The sequence below is a fragment of the Abrus precatorius genome, unplaced genomic scaffold (genome assembly GCF_003935025.1).
Source record: "Abrus precatorius isolate BTA unplaced genomic scaffold, Abrus_2018 Scaffold11, whole genome shotgun sequence".
NCBI lineage: Eukaryota > Viridiplantae > Streptophyta > Magnoliopsida > Fabales > Fabaceae > Abrus > Abrus precatorius.
Window position 1 is genome coordinate 28,607,166 of NW_020874303.1, and position 23,128 is coordinate 28,630,293.

At 32.4% G+C, this 23,128-nt stretch overlaps 4 protein-coding genes across 6 annotated transcripts; 1 reads left to right on the forward strand and 3 right to left on the reverse strand.

Moving 5' to 3' along the window:
• Positions 1–405: 405 nt before the first annotated feature.
• LOC113853920 lies at positions 406–4,715 on the reverse strand. 2 transcript variants are annotated; one of them, XM_027484628.1, is made up of 12 exons: positions 4,678–4,715; positions 4,399–4,630; positions 3,989–4,185; positions 3,829–3,889; positions 3,563–3,611; positions 2,804–2,858; positions 2,636–2,723; positions 2,261–2,379; positions 1,762–1,887; positions 1,421–1,508; positions 979–1,158; positions 432–706 (listed from the first exon to the last, which is right to left on the reverse strand). In XM_027484628.1, the coding sequence occupies exons 2-12, from the start codon at positions 4,577–4,579 to the stop codon at positions 567–569; spliced, it is 1,284 nt and encodes a 427-aa protein (XP_027340429.1). In that variant the 5' UTR covers positions 4,580–4,630; positions 4,678–4,715; the 3' UTR covers positions 432–566. The 2 variants fall into 2 exon arrangements, with proteins under 2 accessions (XP_027340430.1, XP_027340429.1); XM_027484629.1 differs by lacking the exon at positions 4,678–4,715 and having other exon boundaries at positions 406–706; positions 1,004–1,158; positions 4,399–4,645.
• Positions 4,716–5,447: 732 nt separating this feature from the next.
• On the reverse strand, positions 5,448–9,873 carry LOC113856437. Its single transcript, XM_027488254.1, has 11 exons — positions 9,632–9,873; positions 9,174–9,289; positions 8,332–8,444; positions 8,031–8,236; positions 7,614–7,895; positions 7,468–7,526; positions 7,340–7,376; positions 7,151–7,222; positions 6,885–7,035; positions 6,390–6,533; positions 5,448–6,161 (listed from the first exon to the last, which is right to left on the reverse strand). The coding sequence occupies exons 2-11, from the start codon at positions 9,280–9,282 to the stop codon at positions 5,763–5,765; spliced, it is 1,572 nt and encodes a 523-aa protein (XP_027344055.1). The 5' UTR covers positions 9,283–9,289; positions 9,632–9,873; the 3' UTR covers positions 5,448–5,762.
• A 2,307-nt stretch (positions 9,874–12,180) lies between these two features.
• LOC113854524 lies at positions 12,181–16,971 on the reverse strand. Of its 2 annotated transcripts, none has more exons than XR_003502775.1 (7): positions 16,271–16,815; positions 15,156–15,255; positions 14,411–14,476; positions 13,640–13,754; positions 13,385–13,467; positions 12,988–13,226; positions 12,181–12,790 (listed from the first exon to the last, which is right to left on the reverse strand). XR_003502775.1 is itself a non-coding variant. In XM_027485544.1 (7 exons), the coding sequence occupies exons 1-7, from the start codon at positions 16,423–16,425 to the stop codon at positions 12,679–12,681; spliced, it is 693 nt and encodes a 230-aa protein (XP_027341345.1). In that variant the 5' UTR covers positions 16,426–16,971; the 3' UTR covers positions 12,181–12,678. The 2 variants fall into 2 exon arrangements, 1 of the variants encoding a protein (XP_027341345.1); XM_027485544.1 differs by having other exon boundaries at positions 12,988–13,049; positions 16,271–16,971.
• A 4,507-nt stretch (positions 16,972–21,478) lies between these two features.
• On the forward strand, positions 21,479–23,064 carry LOC113856415 (probable peroxidase 61). Its single transcript, XM_027488214.1, has 4 exons — positions 21,479–21,724; positions 22,021–22,203; positions 22,349–22,508; positions 22,631–23,064. Exons 1-4 carry the CDS (start codon positions 21,479–21,481, stop codon positions 23,062–23,064), a joined length of 1,023 nt encoding a protein of 340 aa, XP_027344015.1.
• Positions 23,065–23,128: the final 64 nt, after the last annotated feature.

A 23,128-nucleotide genomic window follows, 5' to 3' on the forward strand; every position in this document is an offset into this window, starting at 1 on the left:
GTATAATATGGCAATATCAAAGGACCCAAAACTATGAAATGATAAATTTAACCCTCTAATTTTAATACTCCAAATTTTTTTTATCAAATTAATTAAATTCCTTTATTTTTAATTTAAGTAAATTTAGTCCCATCATTAATTTTCTTCTACTTAAAACCCTCAAATTCTCATTTTCTACTTAAAAAATTTTCAAATTAAATAAAATATTTTAAACTTTTTTCTACTTAAAATTTACTAACCAAAACATCAAATTTTACGACAAAGGAAAACTCAATTTTCTTTCTTCAAACCATAATCTTGTCCGTAAATCCTTTAAATTTTCAGCTAAATCTTTAACTTAAATTTTTTTTAAATAAACTCCTAAATATTTGAACCATACCGAAAATCCTTTCAGAAAAGTATAAGATCGAGACAAGAAACATTTATACCGATTCCATCGTGTAGATTACCATGTATACAGAAATCAATACATAGATCATTCTGAGGTACGAGAGCTGATTGTTAGCTAAAGTCCAGCACTGAAAAGTGATAAGTATAAATAAAACACAAATAATGTACCATAAACACTACTCCATCAAAAGATAAAAGGAAAAGGTGTGACATTCAATCACAAAGGTGTGTAGGCTGTTTGGCCTGGCTAGCAGAATGAGTGCTTCCATCCCTTTGAGTGACCATCTTGCATGTAGGGCTCTAAAAATCCAATAAACTGAAAAAAAAAACATTAAGAGTGGGTTGAGAATCTATTTTGACTAGACAATCGCCATCTGTTACCAAGTTTTAATAACAATGAATCCTGCAAATTGGGAAGTACAAAACTTTCTCGAGTTATAACCTTATTCCCAGTCATTAGATGAGTCTAACAGAAGTCCTACAATATATGCTTAAATTTGAACATACTGTATTACTTCAAGTTATGAGACAAGATAAGGAACGCAAACCATGCATTGCCATAAACCTTTAAATGAAGCAGATAAATACCAGAATTTAGTGGGTATCCACACACCTTACTTCCATCTTCTGTCCAACGTGCACCGTATCCATCCGCAACCCTTATTTCAAAGACAACTCCATGTGGAGGGACAGTATGCATATTCAGCCAACAACAATGTGCTATTAAGTTGTTAATAGCATCCATTGCAAGCCTATTTTTATTAGAATCTGGAAAGAACAAAGAAAAAGACAGGATGAGTAAAAACAACGTGATCCACAAATTTGAAAGGGGTCTGTATGATTTATACACCCACTAAGCTAAACATATCAGCAAATATATTGAACCTAACTCAATACATCTTCAGACAAATTCTTCTATGGGAAACAGATTCTCACGCAGACAAACCTAGATAAGCAAGGCATAATGTAGATAAAAAAGCAATTACCAAAAATATATCTAAAACATTCTCTCACAAAAAAGAATTCTCACCATTTCCATTCAGACAAACCCAATAACCACTGGTACTCCTACAACCATGCTTGGCCAATGCTCGAGCTCCATCAGTCAACCCACTTTCCTGAATAATGATCATACAATTTGTCGTCAAGTATAAATAAAGTTGTTTTCCTATTGAGGTCTGAAATTTAGTATAGTGAAAACAGTAAAATCTCCTACAAAGCCTAAACTCTTACTGTTAATGTGGAGTGATCTGTACTCTGTACCTAAGGTTCTTTGCATATATACACAGAATAATCCAAAAATTTCCTTGAAATGTGACTAAATCACAGCAAAATTACCCCAAAAAGAATCCAACAAAACCACTTTCTTACATTTGGATTGCATGGCAAATTAAATGATGCTAACAGAGCTGATCTTGGTGGGGGAAGTGAGTTAGGACTTGTTCCTGTGCTATGCTGTAGACCTAGAAGGCCTTGAACACCCTCATAGTTTAATCCCTACATAAAAAGCAGGGCAGAACAACCATCAGGAATTACCTTAAGCGAATTTACGTATGAGAACACTCAAGCATTAGTTCGAATGCAGTCAGGTGAAACACGACATAAGTACAGAAGCATTAGTAGCTGTTTCTTTTCGTCTTTTGCAGAGTATCAATGAATAAATGCTATGCCAACCATTGCTTTCTACACATATGGAATAAATTTATGATCATTGCATTGGGAAGTAATAAAAATGAACATACATAGACAGAATCACACCAATAACCAATCATTTAGATGAGATGGAAGCAGTCTTTTAGAGGGCAGATAATTTTCAAACCCAAAAAAGAGAAAAGTTGCTGTGCATGGTTTTACAGCAAAGTGAACCCACACAAAATAAGCTAGCCAAGGAAATGTATGGTTGAGAGGCAAGTTTTGAAACAATGATTGCAAGAACACCATTTTCATGTTCCTTCTCTTCTGTGTAAAACCTCCGGTAGACTTGTACACCTGCAATGCTATGCAAATATTACTCCGTAAGCAACAGTATAAAATCTCAAATTGATTTGGACATAGATTAAAATGTGGTTCTTTCATCTTAAAAACTGTTTGGATGTAAAAACACAATTCAAGAATAAATAACAACTCAGAGTAGTTATTTAGTTCATTTTCATTATTCACTTTGAATTGAATAACTCTCTGAATGGTTACTTGTCTAGCTATACCAGCTGAATCCATTTAAGTCCATAACCACGACATTCAGTACCTTCTTCAACACTTTGAACTCCTGGAAGAACTTTTTCAAGGTTCTCTGCCTCCAACATGTCATTGAATGTAGGATACCACCTTACTCCCTACATATTTAGGAAGTTAAGAGAGCAGAGCAAAGCCATTACAGACAGAAGCACTAACTATTAACCACACAAAGCATCACCTGAACTTCAAACACCACAGACTTATTAAAGAGAATCAGACTTCCTGACTCAATCCTGGAAATCAAATCAGGGGGAAAAAAATACAGAAAATGAATGAAAGAAGTAAAATGGAAAATGTATAGCTCATAATAAATAAATAGTCAACTCTTAAGAGAAGATGAAATCCAAGTAACATTCATATAGCATGGTTCAAGAGATTATGACGTATTGTATGATATGCATTTGTGAATTTCATTATGCAGCTTATTTTAATATGAATTAAAATACGAAGATATTGCATAATTTCACTCAGAGAGAAGCATTTAATGTTTTAGTTATATTGGAAGGGCAAGCACCTAGGGAGGGGAGGGGGATAGGTGGCCTATTGGGGAATCAAACCTTTTACATCATCAAAACCAAGTCATTGAGTCCATACTAGTTGGGATACAAAGTCGTAATTTGCTATTAGCATGAAATGACTCTCAAAGTTTTGATAAATAACCCAGCCGTTTCTCAGTTGATTCTGAGTTTACTTCCAATCGATAGCTGGGTGTTACTTTCTAACGTATTTTACATTTAGAATATTCAATTAAAAAAATACAGACCAACTACAACAATGAATTTGGTGTCTACTACTAACTCCATGTGAATCACAAACTTTCATGCATGACACTGTGAACCGTTTTACAATGGAGGAAATGTGGCAATCAAGAAAATTGATATAAGATAACAGTTATAAATATCTAAGCATATATTTTAAATTAAAAAAATATTGAAACCTGCTGTATTTACCACTGGCACACCTCCCTTCAATTGTTTTCAGGCCATCTGCAGGCAATAACATCATACTTCATATGACTTAATAGAAATAAATTGTAGTAGGAATGAGAATGTCATGTCCAAAGAAATTATCAATTGAAATTGTGTGCAGTTAATTTTTCAACCCAACAGCACAGCTTTTGCAAAAGAATATATCTTTTTAGCTGTGGTTACATCGACCTTCATCATATTCAAAATTTCAAAAGCGGTAGAGAGTGATAAATACCATTCAGCTGTTTAAAAAAAGGCTCTTGAACATGAAGTTCAAAGGAAACACTCTTCAAAATCTGTTGAAACAAAAGTTTATATATTACACTGAAACCAGCTTAAACAGTAAATAAAGAGGAACAAAGCAAACGAATGGAGCAGTTAACTAGTATTTTTACATTCACTATTTCAGACCCCTTTTCCACAATCAATTTGTGCCATTCCTCATGTTTCTGCTGTATGGAAGAATATTCAAATTCATGGGCCAAGGCTAAATTGCAGCCTGTCCTACAAAAAGTTTCAGAATCCATACACCTCAACATAGCAGAAGCAAGGCACTTGTACAAGGGATAAGGTGGCACTCCTTCCACACAATCTGCAAAGAAGTTAAAAAAATTATATATATGCATAAATACATTTTATACTTTAAGGGTGTCTAGCAAACATTTTCCCATTTGGGGATAGTCATAAAGAACAACCTTTTTAACACAAAAAAAAGCACACACAATGATGTAACTAGCAGAAGTAGTTATGAAAGACAAATATAAAAATACAAAATTGGAGACAAAGCAGAACAAATGACAAGTACCGTGTGAAGAAGACGGTTGTATTGGGTCATCTTTGAGAAGGGTCGAACAGAACTCGGAAGAGAGATTGAGATGGTGAGACTCGGAGTTGACAGTGAACTTCACAAGCTCCTCCAAACAATCACTCACCTTCATCCAACACCCTTCACCATTTTCATCGTTCTCACCAACTTTTTTTCCCATTTTTCATTCAATTTAGTTGTGGGAAGAAAGAGAAACAGAGAGAGTTTGGATTAAATAACATGATATATGATGGAAACAAATTATTTTGGTTTTTAAAAATAAACTAATGATTAGAAAAATATATTAAAAAAAGTTGCTTTCTTTCTCCAAAAGCTACATAATTTGACTTTTAGTATCTTGAACAAAACAACATATTTTTGTTAGAATATAATCTTATTTTTTGATGAATTATTGTTTTTAGTCTTTAATTAACATGGTCCATTAAAATATTATTAAATGTTAACTTTTATTAGACTATATTAGGTGGAGGAATTAAAATAATAATTCATAAAAAGTAAAAATTATATCTTAACAAAAGATTTCCTAGAAATTAAATTTAAATTGTATAGCTTTTAGAAACTTATTAAAAAATATGTTAAAAAATCTAACTTAATAATTTTCTCTTTACGGATTATGGGATAAGTTATTTAACCTATTTTAAAAAATTATTACAAAATAAATTTATAAGTTAGGCCAAACTTTTAAATGGAGCAGACCCTGCAAAGGACTCATGTAGATAACCGATTTTTTTGTCAGAAGATAATGAATCACGGGCCTTAAAATTCAGCTCAATGAAAAAAAGCGGCCCAAGGAAAAACAAGAACCGAAGGAGGCCCAAGCCTTAATCATATGCGATGCTTTGTAAATTGTTATTGAATCAACATAGATTTTAAGCAAAACAAAATCGACATATCGGGCTGACCCAAATTTTGGTTGGCCCAGTATAAATAACGAAGTTCGGATTAACAAATTGCACGTTGACAAAAAAAAAAAAGAAGAACCCATCGACAAATGAAAAAAAGTCGACCATGAAAAGGACAAGTTGTGGATGCAGAATAAATATTCATTTTGTAGTTTGATGAATTTCATACATCTGTATGGGGTTGGTTCCCTTCTTCTAACTTAATACTCGGAATAATTTTTTTCTTTCTCTTACAAAAAAAAATGTGTGAAAATTATATCACCAAAGACAAATTCTAGAAACCTTTGGTCTATCCTTTGACTAATGTATGCATATGACTATGTACAAATGTTGTATGTTTGTCTATGTGGGAATATGGGAAGCTGCTTGCGCATTTGCCTTCCAATGCCCGTTTCCTAAGTTCTTGTTGAACTAAATATAATAGTATAGTTTAAATTTTTTTCAAATTTCAATTTCCTTAGCTGGTCCCAATTCCAAGGCTTTTGGTGCTGCACAATGGGGCTCCACAGAACCATCTGAAAGATGATAATGGTGCTCGTGACGTGCTTTTATAGTCCATAACACAATCATTAACATCATGATCACTGCAAGAAACAACATTGCTACCCATACCATTCGGGCATATCTTTTCAAAGGCTTGCAATGTTTGACTAGCACTTGAGAGAATGCATCTTTTACCACTTTGCATTCTAACAAGTGTTCCATACTCGGATACACATTCAATAGGTCCTGAATTGAATTTGTGTATGCCTCTACTCTCACATATTCACTCCCGGGTATGAAGTATCCGTTCTCACAGCTTCCATCATTGCCATTCAAACAAGTAAAAGTCTTCAATACCTTGAGTGGAGGATCGTAGAAAATATGGTGTTAGTACACTTTGGTCTTATTATTTAGGGCAGAAATAGAATTAAAAGTAAATATATTTATATAAAAGACACTTGGACCCTTAAAAAAATATTTAGTCTTTAATGATTATAAATATAAAAAGTTCTAGCCCTTCTTCTATTTGCTTAACTTGGCATTTTCATTCAATAATCAGCACATAGTTCATCGTTTGTGGGATACCTTTGGGATATCTCCTATTCGTATAGTGTTAGCAGGGCAGTTCTCTGGCTGGTACAAATATTTGGGTGGCGCTGAGAAAGGATTACAAACATGAACAACATTCATATCTGTTGTTGCCCCCATGGCTGATATATTTGCATTCACCTGGACAAAAGACCAAAATTAAAGCATGACTCTTACATAACAGACAAGCTCCACTATGTTGGAAAAATGCTAGTAACACATTATTTGACGCACTCTTTCAAACAGTCTTGTTAGTTAAAAATTTATTGGAAATCACAAAATGCATGTGAATATCACACTCTTAATTTAATATCTTTTGCTCGTACTTTTGTAGTTTCCTAAATTTCAATCAATTAGAGAGTGTGTTAGAAAGAGTACATCAGAAAATATGTTCTTAGCACTCTTCCTTTAGGCTTCTATATCTGATCAGTCAAAGTCATAATGTAGAAAGGGGGAAAAAGAAGGTGATGTCAGAGATTATGCAAAACTTACCTCATTAACAAGGTCGTAGATCCCAGCACTAACATCAGATAGAACTGATTTTGCCGAAAGCAACTCATCACATGGGAGGATGGAACTTAGGCTGTTGTTGTAGGGATTTTCTTGAAAGTTGTCAAGAGCTGTGCATGCATCACTAGAGAATCTACAATGAAAGGAACTCTTCAGAATTAAACTCAAACTTCTACTTTATAAACATATTGCAGGAAAAAGTTGTAAACTGTGGAGAATCTATAAATCAGAAAGGACTCGGGAATTACTTTTCCAAGAAGAAATAGACTCCAAAGAATAGCCAACATATCACTGTCATCAACCAGCAAAATACAAGAAGCCTGTGAAAGAAAGAGAAAAACAACAAAACAAAATTTTAGATTTTCTGACACATATTCATATATTTAAACATAACTACCCTTGCTTCTATGGCAACAAATGCAATTTGGCTTGCTTACATGTGCAGTGCCCGTTGTAACCTCAGTATTCCAGACACTGTTCACAAGAAATTTCCAACATTTTATGAGACAGGATGTAAAGATTTGTAATTCTCATGATGTTATGCATATAGAACAATTGAAAATACCTGACAAAGCTGTTACAGCAACCAAGTTCAAGCTTATAATCAAGGTGGTAATAACAAACCTGCAGTTAAAAGATTTCCCTTATTATAATGCAATTTGTTATTCTTTTTACATTTTATAAGCAACGGGAGAGGCAGAGGAATCTTACACTATTTTCAAACCCCTGTTAATAAGGCGCCTATTCTTCCTAGCTTGCTTTTCAATGTTTTCAGACGCATCATCAAGTCTCTCAGCTGTAGAATCAAGATATACTGAAGCTTCAGCATTGACATTGGCTTCCATGAAGTTGCTTTCCATGTCTTTTAATGCTCCTGTTGTGTTGTGTATTGTTTCGGATGCCTCATTTGCGGTTTTGATTATAATGTTAACTGAAGTTTTTGCTTCAGAATGGAATCTTGCACTCCCCGCAAGAACTAGACCAGTTGCAGCTCTACAAAAATACAAGACCAATGCATGCAAACATATATGATATATCACTTGAAAAAATGAGAAATAAAAGACATGATTCTACTTAGAATATCATATTCATTGTTACTTAGGCTAGACACAAGGATGAATCACTTACATGGCGAATATGGCGAGCAATATAGCCAAAGGAATTAGTGAAAGATCACAACTCTTGTAATTACAAGGAAAGGCCTTCTTGATCTCTCGTCCTCGGTTATTTTTGTGATGAACTTTGGTTATTAACAAAAAAGTTCCATATATGATTCCACACAAAAGGCAGAACACCCCTATTGCATATCCATATACTCCAGTGAAGATCACCGACTATAAAAATAAATAAATAAAATATTAAGGACACGTTAACAACATCTTTTGATGTTAGAAATTAGATTCAGAAACAGAGAGGGAGAGAGATTTACACTCCAATAATGCTTGTTGGTGATGTTAAATCCTCCTCTGTATTTTCTGAAATTATCTAAAGGGTCGACTCTAATTGTATTATCTGGATGTCTAATGGATTCTGACACATTATCTGCATCAAGCATAGACATAGTACTCATCATGACTCTGTATCACATCACAGCCAATACCAAAAAATGAAACAAGTGGAATCTGTAACGTGTATTAGTCCCTTAACTTGAGTGGATACAAAATTCAAAACCATATTGTGCAAGATAAACCATCCTTTCGACTTGATCAAATACAAATTTGTACTTTTCACTTGTTAGGATTTGACCAGGAAATCCGAAACCTTTGATACTCCAAGGCGTTCTTTACGTTTATATCATTATAATTATTTAAAATTCTTAACCTTCTTTACCTGTATCTGACCCGCTTTTAATTGCTTTTTAAAGAGTGAAGGGAAAGACAATTAATAATTGGTATCAAATATTAATGAATATCATATCACATATAGTCATATAGATTAATTTCCATTCCATTTTTCCTTAAGAATAACATGTATCCTCAATTTATGATTTTTATTCTCCATTTTACATCTATTAGACGTGCACGTTATTTAAAGCTTACCCATTTGGGCATTTCACAACATTTGAACAGGGCATGAATTTCTCAATCATATGACTAATAAGGTTACCAAAAAAAATTATGACTAACAAGTTCACATATCCCACGCTAACTATGTAATCCTTTCAAGAGCAATACATTCATTAACCCGAATAAATGCATGGTAATTGTAAACAAAATTGAAGGAATATGCAAAGATTGTAGATTTAGAAGCTCTGAGGAACCCCAATCTTACCTGCCACAGGATCACCGGGTGACATTGCTTGTGCTGCAATTTCTGGGAAAATCAATACTACAATCACTATAATATTTACTATGCCATTGGTACTGTTGGCTATGACCATCTTTAACCTGCCAAACATCAAAGATGAATATATAAAGCCCACCAATTCAATTCAATGCATTTTGTTCAAATAACCAGTGATTATTCGAGAACTATAATTGTATATGCCATCAACCAAGAGAGAGGAAGAGAGATTCCATGGTTCATAATCAAATATGTATGTGCATGTTATTGTTAGCTGCATAGAAGAAGCAATCCTCTTCATGTGCAGTGCAATTGTAGCAGTTTTCCGTGGTATAATAGCTGAGAACTTTTTAAAGTTCTGCCTTTCACGTAGAATGAGTTGGGCACAAGGAAAGAACATTTTGACTGTGCAAGTAAGTGCATGCAATCTTTTCAAAATAACTTACGGAGAGATGAAAGGCACTGAAAATTCTTCCCAAGACCTGCAAGAAGCTTAATTCACTGGCTCTTTCTGAATAGCTGAAAGCTTCTAGTTTCTTGCTTCAGAAATAAACTAGCCTTAGGCTTAGAAGAACCTTAGCATACCCAAAATCCTGCTATCCGAAGAAGTGCATGTGCTTATCAAAACTGCCATATAACTTTCCTTCTCTATTCTCTCTACCCAAATCAACTTCAGCAGAACCATCATATTTTCAACCCTTATTGGTGTGCAGAAAAGTATATATATACTTATGAAAACACCAAATATTTTTAGACTATTCAAATGTCATTCTTAAAGTGCAAGATGCCAAATCCAACCTCAACAGAAACACTAAGAGATTTTTGTCATTCTCTCTAAAACAAAATAAAAAGTCCTTGATGGGTTGGTTGGTTAACCATAGATGGGATCATTTACCCCTATTTGAGTTTGAGTTCACACGTTAACTTTACATATGCCAAAATATCTACGCACACTCTTTGTCACCAATTGTGAGTAATGAACCAACGTGGTACTTTCATTGGTGATAAAAAATAAAATTACCTTAAGAAGTGATAGATGGGCTAAGGACTACAAATTCCTTTATTAAAAAAAAAGTCCAAAATGAAAGAATAAAGTAAAATAATACAAACATTACTGAATTTATTAAAAGAAACAAGAACAAAACCGCGTCAAACACTACCCCGAAAAGGGATTAGTTTGTGTCAAAATTTTCAACCTAATCCACATATGATCTGATAGACAACAAATACAAAGCATTCAAAATATGACATGTATTTCAAAGAGACCGTAGTATGTCTAAACTTTGAGTTTGAATTAGCTAAAATGTGTGTGGTAAGTTTCGACCAAAACCTCATTTTCTCTCTCATTTCCTCCAAAAAGTCAAAAGATGACAAGGACATGACTTTCTGGTCAAGGTAAGAACCAAGTGTGATGTGGCATAATGGGACAATTGTCGACAATCACACATGCTTCATATCATATGTTACATTTATTTTTCTATTCTAATGATCAGTACTAGCAAGGGAATTATATGATATTTATAGTTTTATACCCCCCTTCTGCATGGGAAGGTTTAGGATTTGAGCAGAAAAGACAATAACATCAATAACAAAAGTCTTATCCAACAAGGGAAAGTGAATTACATGAATCATACAATGTTACTCTATTCAGTTAAAAATTAAATACTTAAATATATTTATTATAGAAATTATTTTAATAATTTTCTTTTATTTATATGGGAGAAGAAGAGAGTGAGTTGGTTCCTAATACTTAGTAAATGCTGACCTATTTGGTACCGCAATCAGAGGAAGGCATATTAAGGTGAAACAGTTGCAGGGTCAAAAAAAGGCAACGACAAGTTTCATGGTTCGCTGAATGATGAGTCATTTTTGGGTCTATCAGCAAATAAAAATTAAAATTCAGGTAAGAGTCAGACGCCGATGCTGACGTGGCCAGTAATTTTGATTGGTAACTACACCACTCTTTAGGAGAGAGGACAACCACAATACTTCAACTCATTGACTATTAATATTATTATACTAAATTTCTTTTTAGCATGTGTGCAATGATATAAAATAAAAATTATAAAATATTATAAATTTAAAAATATTAATAATATTAAATATTATAAATTTTAATATAAAATTATTACTTATTAATTTCTTTACATGTGGCTTAAAAAATTGTTATGTTACTATTATTAGCATTTAGCACACGACCAGGGACAATGGAGGCTGTGTTTGATTTGGGCCCTTGGCATGTTTTTTCTTTGTTTTACATTTGGCTCCTAAAAGTGAAGATGGTTTATATATAAAGACAATTTTTAAAAAAGAGAATCAATCAAAGTGATTTCCAGCCACCTGTGCTTTATATGAACCTCTTCACATAGATGTATTTCGAGTTCTATTCTTAAACACGAAGAAACCCGCTAGTAGAATTTTTTTTTCTTTTTTTTTTACTTTACACAATTTCACGCTTACTAATCGTGCTTGATTATGTAGTTTTTTTTTTTAATTACTTTTAATAATTATTTTGCTTTAAATTACGTAAATCTTCTCAGCCCAATGCATTTACAATCACATTCTAATGAGTTAAAAGAATTCAACCGTGATAGACACAAAACCATTACTTCTAACACAAACTTAACTTTCAATAGTTCTAATTCTTTTTATCTTATCACAAGCAAAATGCAATACAATGAAAAATTCTCCCCTCAATAACTTGGCACGTAAATCACTTGTGTCTTTTAGGTGGATTAAAATAAGACAAAAAAATACAACTACAATAGAATAGGATTACAACTGTCAACGTCAAGCACTAAACCAGTGATAGTGATAAGAGAGAACATTTAAAAGCAGGGAAGACTCAAACCGATTGGAAGAAACAAAAGGGATATTGTAATACAAAGTAAAGAGGAAAAAAAAAAAAAAAAAAGGGAAGATCGGAGACAAGCACAGCTTGTTCAACATGATGAAAAAGACAGCAGAATTCATCTTCCGCTATGGGTCCGAAATCAAATCGAAGGTGTTTTACACATAATTGAAAATGACGTTTTACACCGGGAGGGAAGAATGCATAGCAGCATCCCAGTGTAACCCACTTACAAACATTGTACAGGTATCTAACATTTAATACAATATGCATAATAAAATGTACCAACAACAATAACAGACGACAAATAAATTATGCTACAACTTATTGCTCTAAATGCCTAAATTTAACTCAATTAATACCAAGAATACTAAATAATTCCTATAGTACAACTAAGTTAGAGCCAACAAGAGAACAAGGGCAGAAAACCAACTTTAGAAGATAAATAAAATAAAATTATTGAAGACTAATTCAACTTGATGACTATCAACAATTATTCATTCTTTCTTCTTCTTTTTTCCAATAGTAAATCTTGGGTCAACTTGATTGGCAGTTATTCTGCTAATCAGAAGAGGAATGATTTTGAGTCCCAGTGCAGGCAGATATATGGGAGAGGCAAGCCCAGTTAACTATGAATGTTTATCATGATTGTGGTGGGAGAGTTGTTCTTGGAAGTATGGAATTGGCTAGCTCTTCATTCACCTTCACTGGAAGAGGTGGCATTTGCTTCATCACTTCTGGCAAGTCATTCAAACTGCCAAGAAAAATAATGATGAAATTGAAAGGGAAAAAAGAGTAAACCATTTACATTTGAGTCAAATTGGGAAAGGACTAACTAGCATTCACATACTGCAATATAAGAAGAGCAACAAATAAATCACTGTCACTAATATATTACTTCCTTATAAATAGAGAAAATAAAGGAAAAGAACAAAAAACAGTAAAACTCACTCATTCATAATTTTAAGGATGTTGTCCCTAGTTTGGCAGAAAAGATTGATGTTCTCCTGTACCTGGAAACAGAAAAACAGAGAACAAAACAATTAAGGTCAAATTTACAGCCAGAGAGAATGGGCTAAGAATGAAAATGATACTGATTAACTAGAAAGTTGCTGTCATAACATCAAGCAGAGACATTATGAATTATCCCAGCTGTAATCAGTTCTGCAGTTTCAATGTTTCATTGCCTCCTACATATGTGATCCCAAGTTATTGACTAATTAACAGAAGATATGGATTATGGAATAATAAAAGCATAAGCGGTGGAGATATGATTTGTGGAGATTACATGGTTAAAAATGTGTCCGCACACAAAAGGTAAAATCAGCTCAAAATGTTGTCAATTCACCTGGAAAGCAGAAAGATTTGTGGAAATTTGATTCAAGGCCTGTGCATTTTGCTCTAATAGCTCACCAGTGGGACCTCCAATTGCTGCCAAAAAAGAGTTTAAAAAGAGAAGCTTGAAAACTTTAAAAAATAAATGCAAGTACACAAGATGTGTCAAAGGTGAAAGAAGTGCCTGAGACATTGAAGCCTGTACTATAATGTGTACAAACCACAACGTCTAGAGCTATGAAAAATTTCACAAGGTATGGAATCATACCTGTATAAGAAATGCCATCATCATTATCCATTGTAATCATTGGTGGAGCATATGGGGAGACACTGGACCGAGCAGCAAAATTAGATGACTTCACTGTGGGATCAGAAACCCTTTCCTAAAAAAAAAAAAAAAAGACTTTTGCTAAGCATTTAAAGTTCCATTAAACATGAATAGAAATATGAAGAAAGAGCATAGAGTTTCCAGTATTTCACAAATGCAATAATATTCTATCAACTTTCTTCCTTTTTGTTACCCTTCCTGGTAGTTCTTTCAGCCAAGAAGCTAAACTATCCCTTATTCAACAAGTCAAAAGAAATGAGGGAACAAAATGCCATGCTAGCTTCTTCCTGGTTAGAAAATTTAACATATACAATGCTGTCTTTCCAAGACTAAAACAAAAATAATAATAACCATCATCATGCAATTTTCTGAGAAATGATTATATGTTTAAAGGGAACACACTGTAAGAAAAACTCAATTCCACATGAAGCATTCAGGCAACATTTGCTCCTTGAAAGTAAAGCTTCTAAAAGTCCAGCAACAGAAGCTGCCAGAATAACCTAATTCTGAAATACTTTTGCATATTCAGATTTGGAAAATAGGGGAATATTTTCTTGTCCACATATATAGGTCTAGCCACAACCATCATCCACAGATTCAAGAAAAACATTCATTACAAAACAACTCCAAAGGCATGCATAAGAGTGGAACACAAAACAATCATAAAATTAATATAATAATTAGAAGAATATCCAATAAATGCAGCAGTACCTTTTTATCTTTACTTTTCCGAGATAAATTATGATCATCCTTCCTTCTCTTGCTATTTTCTTTCTTCTGTAAGAAAATATAAAAAAAAATGTCATTAAAATAAGAGAATGCAGAAACTAAGTTAAAAGCAATCCCAAAAATAACAGGAAACTTCTTTATTTCCTTTTATTATTATTATTGAAGGAGGGGCATGATTAGTCTTAAAGAACTTGTCAAAAAAAGAGTCTTACACCATTCTAATGGAGGAACCAGTCATCTATTTCTTTTTTTCTTTCAGGAAGGCACTAAATGATAGTCTAAAGAACTTTATCAAGTATATTACATAGTAAAATAACTTTTATTAAGAATCCTATAGCTGAAGAACAAACAGGTTATGACAAATCCTCAAGGGGGGTGAAAGAGGCCAAAACCCCATAAAATTAATAAATACATAATTCCAATATTTGACGGATATCTACTGTGCAATAAAACATCTGAGATAAGATTCTCAGGTCTCCAACGAGCAAGAAATTCTAACAATCATGATGTACCCGCATTAAACCATTGAACACTTTTATGACAATATTTAAAATAAATCATGGTATGCTAGAAGTTGCAGCCTTGGTGCTACATGATCCAAATTGTTCAATAATCAATGGCCATACACTTATACCTCATGTAATAGCACCATCATCAACTTGGGTGAAATAGGTTTTCACAACAACATTAACAACTTAAGACAGAAACCAACGAGTATGTAGCTTACATTCATCCACCTGACTCGCAGTGCTACATCACGGACAGTTTTATGTTGTAGCTGTAGGGCTATCTTTGCATAGCGTACTATGTTGGACTCTGAGGCATACCTAAAAGGAAAATTTTGGAATTTTCATTAGTTTAATGACTACCCATACAGGACTTCACAAATACGCAGGTAATAAAAAGACAGTGTTAAACAGTATTACAACAAAATGAATTTACTGTGAAATCTAAGTACAGAAAGCAAATCAAGATGATATTTAAGCAATTATTTAAATATCGTTATTGACAAAGATGTTGGCATTAATTTCAAAATTCAAACTGCCATTACAACCAAAAGAAGATGAGGATCAACCAGTACAAGATATCTTCACTCATACATATATAATCAGGTTTGGGTTGCCCTAGTTTCTGAAATTCTGATAAATCTTCTGTAAACTGAAGTAAGCATCCATTTATAAAATGACGACCAAGAAAGACAAACACAACTCATTTTGAATATAGCTCTGAACACCCACATCCCAAAATTTTGGATACTCTCGGATTCAGACTGAAAGCTTAGCTTAAAAGTGTCATCCATGTGTCCACTTGGTATCATGTAGAGTGGGAAGCGAAGTGAGTATAGCGAATTCATGCATTTGGCTCATTACAAACAAGCTTAAGCTTTTCACATTCGACTTGTTATCTAGCCCCTAGCTGACTCAATATACATTTTAGTAATAATAATGATAATAATGTTTTAATTTAATATTTAATTCCTTAATTTACTATTATTTTTTACTAAACACCAAAAATAAAAGTTTATTAAGTTAGAAATTGAAGCATAATTGAGTCTAAAATGTTCAATTAATGATAAGGCTAGTCATCAGCTCAATAAACAAACTTCCAAAAACAAAAGAGAAAATGGGTTCGATTTCCTATTGAACTTGAGCTAACCCAGCTAGCATAGCTTAGCTTAGAAAGCCATCAAACCCACTTCCAACATCAATATATCACATAAACCACAAAGATGAGATTTGGTAATTGCATATGGAGAAGACCCAACCTGTGACGAAAAAATTCCCAAATCTCCAGAGAAGCTCAAAAATCAAACGTAAAGCAAAAAAAAAAAAAAACACTGACTTGGTGAGTCCATCTTCAAGAATGGCTTGCTCTTCAGGGGTCCAATCGAGGGATATGCCAGGGTTGTGCTTCATGGCGAGAGCAGCACCTGAAGTTTCGGGAGCCGAAGACGACACGTGAGCGTGCTCTTGATGGTTCCCAGATGGGTTCGCCATCGATGACGAAAATAACCCTTTTTCTTCAAACACCCCAAAGCTTCAAACTTTCCACACAGAGCTACCGGAATTCGCGGTTGCTTCCCGCCAATTACAGTGACCCACCCAGCACCATAAAAGCAAAAACGAAAATTGAGAAGAAAAAAAAACCCAAAATCCAAATCGAAGAGAGAGAGAGAGAGAGAGAGAGAGAGAGAGAGAGAGAGAGAGATTGAAAGCGATAGTCCTAAGAGTGAAGGAAGGTAATGGAGGAGAGAGAGAGAGAGATAAGAGAGCGAAAGCAGAGGGGGGTTTTGATTGAAGGTGGAAATGAAATTGCAGAGAGTATTAAATTAAATTAAAAATAAAAATAAAAGAAAAAAGAAGTTGCCTTTTAAGGAATTAAGATTTTCTGCAACTCCTTACCCACTGGGCCACTATACATGGAATTTGTACGGGACGAACTTCAAATTACCTTTCTCTCCTTCCATATTCCTTTTTCACCCTTTTCCCTGCTCTATCCTCACACCAACATCTTCTCTTTCTAAGATTTTTAAATGCATGCATACATGGTCCCTTTTCAGATATTATTTATTTAAGTACTTGTTTTTTTTTTAATATGAAGATTTTTTATAAATTTAATTCTATTTTTAAATCATTTTAAAAAATTATTTGGACAAGTTATATTACAATATTTATTAAAATAAAATGTGTATTACGATTTTTACTAATAATATGTTTAGCTAATTAATTTTTAATTTGACTTTTAAGTTAATTTAATTTAATATTTGAAAATAAAAGTGTTCTGCTTTTTATTATATAATTATTTTTAATTAAAAACTTATATATTATTTTCACAATCATTAGCAGCATCTACTATCATCATTGTTAATATTTTGTTGATAAATTAATAATTTTTAAAAATGTTATAATCATTGTTATTATTTTTTAGAATTTTCTTAAACTCAACCTTTAGAATCGATGATAAACAAATAAAATTTTATTGAAAAGAGATATATTTATTATATTTTTATAACTTTAATATAATAATTATATATTTTTTGCATAAAATTTTTCTATTTGTAGATAATTAAATTCAGTTCTAAGGATTAAGGTTAACAAAATTATATTTTTTATTATTATCATTATAGTTAATATTATTACTTGTTATTATTATTATTATCACTACAATTTTATTATTTCAATAATTTTAACACTGGTTACCTTTATTTTTATTTCATTTTCTCAATTACATGAATTATCTATTATATTATTGTCCCTATCATTGTTATTGTCATTCCTAGCTATTATTATAATTTACATCACTTACACTTACACTTTGCCATATTACCACTACTACGACCATTTACTCTCACACCATTGCATTATTGCTACTTCTTCTATTACTTTCATTATTATTATTGTACTACCTTAAATAATTTTTATATAATTATTATTTTTCTAATAGTTACTTTAACCACTTACCATCATTATTGTATTTCTTGTTAGTTGCTACCACCATTATTTAATCACCATAATTATTCACCAATAATAATATTACTATTATTACTAATAATATCATTTTTACTATTGTTATTATAATTACTCTTACTATTAATTAAAATCACTATAACTATTTATTATTATCATTGTTGTTAATTATTTTTTTATTAAATAAAACTAAATATATAATATAAAAAATCATTTATATTTATATTATATATATATATATATATGATAAAAGTCTTAAGGTTCTATCCCTAAAAATGCTAAATGTTTAAAAATAGTCGAAGTAATCGAAGAGAAGGATCAATGTGACTATAACTTTTAGTAAATTTATCAAAGATAAAAATGATTTATTTAATATTATGAATAAATGATGAGTATATTTTTTTTAAAATTTTAATATTAAAAATTAAAATTAAAATTAGAAAAATTAAAAATAAAAACTATAAAATTAAAAATTACTCTAAACAAGACCTAAGTTTTTGTTCCTAGGTTTAAAATTGGTTTTATTTGTATTTTTTAAACATGTATTCTTATTAAATGATTTTTTAAAATTTATTTTTTATTTATTTTTAAAAATATAATGATTTTTATTTAATTTTTAAGGTATTTCAAAATTCATTTAATCTTTATGAATTTTATTAAATATATTTAAAAACTCAAATAAAAAAAATTATAATAGTTCTTTAAATTCTTGTTTAAAAAATTACAAGCCTTTTAGATATAAAAAAACAATCAAACTTTTCTTTTTCGAAGGAACAAAGGGAGGTCCAATTCGTGAGCTTTCACACTAAAAAGCATTGAAAAACAAATGAAACTGTTGGGCATATGAACAAGATTATGAAAAGGCTACAGTATAAAAAGTATCTTATTGTGGCTTATGGTTCCTGAAGTGGTTAAGATCTGTAACATGGATGCTTAATGAGATTTTATTTTAAATAAAACATTTTTCATCTCTTTTCTTATTTTTCACCACCTTTTCTTTGGAGATAAAACATGTTAAAACCTAAAGCTTTATACAAGGAACATTCAACAAAAATAATAAATCAATAAAAGTAATTAAAGCTACTTAATTTCTTAAAGTTTTTAAAGACTATTATAACATGATAATTTTATTTTTATTTAATATCATTATACCTAATTTCACTGTTAACATTTATCTTTGCTAAATTTGATTTAATTTTCTATCAACTTCATTTGTTAAAAGCAAATAAAAAAATATAACACATTCGTATACAAATATATAAAGTGTCTTAGACCATTAAAACATTTTAGAAAATAACCTATAAAAACAATTAAAGAAATAATTTGCAGGAAAATAACAATAGTAAGGGAGCCCCAAATGAGTCTAGCATAATCTGGGCTTAAAATACATCTGAAGCTTACTCCTTCAACCTTTGACAAAGATTATGGTGTAAAAATATACATCATCTGTCAATAAATTATCTTGAAACCAAACACAAACTATATCATCTGTCAATAATATATATATTTTTTTAAAAAGCTGACTTCTAGAAAGTTTAAATTTAGCTATTACTATGACTATTTTTTACTATTTCATTATCAAGCTCTTATTTTGAAAATTGAAAACAAGAGGCTAAAGCACACAATATAACAAAAATAAAGAATGGAAGAAAGAAAGAAAAAAGACGTGAAAATGAATGATTAATAATAACCAACTTAAACCTTTACATCAACAACAAAAAAAACTTTATTACGAACTAACTTTGCATTCACTTAAGCCCACTTCTTAATTCAACTCGCAAGACAACAAGTTGATTTTGCTCAGTTTTCTTTGTACTCTTGCATTGCCAATTGCAAGTTGTTGCCACGCTTTAATATTACTCATCATCATCGTATATAACACACAGGAATGATAAATGTTTTAGGGAAAAGTAACATTTACTTAACATATAATTATAAAAGCCTCTTTAACTAAGCTTGCTTTCGCTTGTTAACATGAATTTTAAGCTCGTTTTCTAATTTCTAGATCAACTAATGCTAAAAATCTCACTTTTTTCTTTTCCAGCCGACAAAAATTAGCTCCAACTTTACTTATTCTGCTAATACAAGGATTATTGGCCAAATTCACATGTTAACCTTTTTTTGGTCATGATGTTTACTTATCACTTGCACAATCTACAAGCTAATGAAGAGAAAGAGAAAGAGCTATACCTTCTGTGATCCAACTGGAAATGTTTTCCACATTAAACAGTCAAAAGCTTTAAAATTAAGTTGCGTCAAAGTCAACATAGTAAAGTATATTTAAAGAAGGAATAAGCTCATTATTCTTTATAAAAAAACTACTAACCAACGTTTACCTCTTCTTTCTTTTCAATTAATTAAGAATACTCGGAAATTTTTCCCTTCCTCCTTCCAGTTAAACCAAAATTTCTTGTTGATTTGTTTCAGTGATTATTGGGACTTAGTTCAGTGGAAGCACTTTTGGTTTCATCATTAGAAAAACAAAAGAATTAATCGGATCCGTGGCATGAACAAATGAAACCCGGATGGCACATGCAGTAGCATAGATTAATCAATAATCAGAAAGTGACAGATGGAGTACCTTGTATCCATAATACCCACTGTTTGCATAGAAAAACGCATACTTTCCTCGATTTATAGGAAATATTGGATCAACAAAAAGAATCACACTAGTTGTTAGAGTATCATAATTGAACAAGACCCCACATTCAAGTCTGTGGCAACGTGGAAAGCACATTCTTTATTAGTGCAGAGTTTGATTAATTATATTGAGATTCAAGAACAAATAAGTAATATAATTGAAAATTTACATGCACATACATACACAAATAATATGCACACATATGTAAACAAAATTGACTGTCCTAACATCATTAATACAAAATTATGCTTATTTAAAGTATTATTTTTATTCTTTTTCATATTAATATTTTTTATTATTTTAAATGTTTGACATCATTAACAATTATATCATAATTAAATATAAATGACTATTTATATATAAAAAATATCTATTCATCCTTTTTTATAATTTAAAACTTTGGTGATGATATTTGAACTTTAATTAATTAAATTTTAAAAAATAAACTGCTAAAAAAGAACTTAAACCAAAAAATTTGATCTCTTAATTTATTAGAAGAGTCTGCTAAATAAAACGTATATAGTTACTGAAATTTTTACTTTTGTTGGGGGAGCCATAGGTCTTCCTCAGTGGTATGATGCTCCAACTCTATTCCTTACCCCCCACGTCACAGCATTAAAATGCTTTTAGAAGGATGTTGAAACGCCTCGGTGCATGTGAACAGCTCCATGCCTCACTCTTCCGTCACATGGTGCCGCAATGCTTGGATTTTATTTCAAATTTGAGCGCAAATCAAATTGGAAACACATTATTCTATGTGGATTTTTTACTTTCCTTTATTTATATTCCACTCTGATGTTATGGACGGTTATGGCACCAGGGTGTGTTCTATATAAGCAGTGAGAGGGAGTACGTGATTAGCAGTGCTGCACAACAAGCCTAGTGGCATAGAAAGAGAGAGAGAGAAGGAGAAAGAGCGAGTTGGTAGAGGCAGTGACCAAAATGGGGAGAATGATGGGTGTGGCTTTCCCACTTGTAGCTCTTGCAGTGCTAAGCATGTGTCAAGGGATGGCAGAGGCAGCATTAAGACCTCCACCGCCGAACATGCATTTGCATTACTATAAGATCAACAATACATGCCGCTACGTGGAGCAGTATGTTCGGCACCAAGTGACCTTGTTTTATCAGCATGATAGAAGCATTGTTGCAAAGCTACTTCGAATGGTTTATTCTGACTGTTTTGTCACTGTAAGTCCTACTCCTTACTAGCTTCTACTGGTTAAGAGAGATAATAAAATAACCAATCCTTGACGAGTATATTTGGGAGGTTAAGTTGTCGAAAGATATACATTGAGGTTGCACTAAATTCAGTTCGTTTTCGATCATATAGGTATTTGGAGTTTAATGAGTAGAGTATCAAACATAGAACACCAGTTATGTGACGCATGATTTGTTTTCACTACCTTTATTTCAGCAGTCAGCACATTACCAATGGTTTTGTTATTTTTCCCCTCTCTAAACTTCAATCTTATTATGTGGCTTAGGGATGTGACGCATCAATTCTGCTAGATGAAGGACCAAATCCAGAGAAAAAAGCACCACAAAACCAGGGGCTGGGAGGATTTGTGATCATTGACAAAATCAAAACTGTTCTGGAATCACGATGCCCTGGAATTGTCTCCTGTTCTGATATACTCCATCTCGCCACCAGGGATGCTGTTCATCTGGTACCCTTTCAACACCCTTTTCTATCATGAAACAGATTAATCTACTTTCAACCCCATCCACTTGCCCTCTACCAACTCTCCTCTTAAGAAGGGGTAAAGGGGGGAAAATAAATACAGTAACCAATTTGAGGATTGATGTCAATAGGCAGGTGGACCAGGTTATCAGGTTATAACAGGAAGAAAGGATGGCATGCAATCAGATGCTGCATCAGTAGACCTGCCATCACCATCCATCTCACTGCAGGAAGCTCTAGCATATTTCGCATCGAGGGGCTTGGATGAAGTGGATTTGACGGCACTTTTAGGTAAGGCAAGATTACAATCCAGTACAAATTACATGCTAGTATGTTCTACACTTTTTGGTCAAAAGTGTTCGTACTCTTTTTTTTGGTAAAAAGATTCACCTGTTTGTTTCATGTCAACACAGGAGCACACACAATAGGCCGAACACATTGTAGGTATGTTGTTGATCGGCTGTACAACTTCAATGGCACTGGAAACGCAGACCCAAGCATGACTGCTACTTTATTAGAGACATTGAGAGAACTTTGTCCACCAAGAAGGAAGGGACAACCAGACCCACTGGTATACCTAAACCCAGAATCTGGATCAACTTACAACTTTACAGAATCATACTACAAAAGGGTCCTAGATGACCAGGCTATACTGGGAATTGATCAACAATTACGAAAAAGTAATGACACTGAACAGATCACCGAAGAATTTGCTGCTGGATTTAAAGACTTAAAGAAATCCTTTGCTGAGTCAATGTACCATATGGGGAATATCAGAGTTTTAACAGGCAAGCAAGGAGAGATACGTCGAAATTGTCGATACACAAATAAGGGCAACCCAAATTAGAAATAGGCGAAATCGAATGTTTAGTGTGGATTCAGATATGCGCAGTTTAAACTTTAAACATATT

What these genes read in the sequence shown, in the direction of transcription:
- LOC113853920 (XM_027484628.1), bottom strand. Translation starts at nt 4,579, where the DNA reads ATGGGAAAAAAAGTTGGTGAGAACGATGAAAATGGTGAAGGGTGTTGG. An exon ending in TTTTTTTAAACAGCTGAATG is followed by an intron (nt 3,612 to 3,828) that starts GTATTTATCACT and finishes TATTGCCTGCAG; the next exon opens with ATGGCCTGAAAACAATTGAA. An exon ending in GGTTTGTCTGAATGGAAATG is followed by an intron (nt 1,159 to 1,420) that starts GTGAGAATTCTT and finishes TGTTCTTTCCAG; the next exon opens with ATTCTAATAAAAATAGGCTT.
- LOC113856437 (XM_027488254.1), bottom strand. Translation starts at nt 9,282, where the DNA reads ATGGTCATAGCCAACAGTACCAATGGCATAGTAAATATTATAGTGATT. An exon ending in TTACAACGGGCACTGCACAT is followed by an intron (nt 7,223 to 7,339) that starts GTAAGCAAGCCA and finishes TTTCTTTCACAG; the next exon opens with GCTTCTTGTATTTTGCTGGT. An exon ending in TCTACGACCTTGTTAATGAG is followed by an intron (nt 6,534 to 6,884) that starts GTAAGTTTTGCA and finishes TCTTTTGTCCAG; the next exon opens with GTGAATGCAAATATATCAGC.
- LOC113854524 (XM_027485544.1), bottom strand. Translation starts at nt 16,425, where the DNA reads ATGGCGAACCCATCTGGGAACCATCAAGAGCACGCTCACGTGTCGTCT. An exon ending in TGATGGCATTTCTTATACAG is followed by an intron (nt 13,468 to 13,639) that starts GTATGATTCCAT and finishes CTTTTTTGGCAG; the next exon opens with CAATTGGAGGTCCCACTGGT. An exon ending in ATCCTTAAAATTATGAATGA is followed by an intron (nt 12,791 to 12,987) that starts GTGAGTTTTACT and finishes TTTTCTTGGCAG; the next exon opens with TTTGAATGACTTGCCAGAAG.
- LOC113856415 (XM_027488214.1), top strand. Translation starts at nt 21,479, where the DNA reads ATGGGGAGAATGATGGGTGTGGCTTTCCCACTTGTAGCTCTTGCAGTG. An exon ending in CCAGGGATGCTGTTCATCTG is followed by an intron (nt 22,204 to 22,348) that starts GTACCCTTTCAA and finishes TGATGTCAATAG; the next exon opens with GCAGGTGGACCAGGTTATCA. An exon ending in GGATTTGACGGCACTTTTAG is followed by an intron (nt 22,509 to 22,630) that starts GTAAGGCAAGAT and finishes ATGTCAACACAG; the next exon opens with GAGCACACACAATAGGCCGA.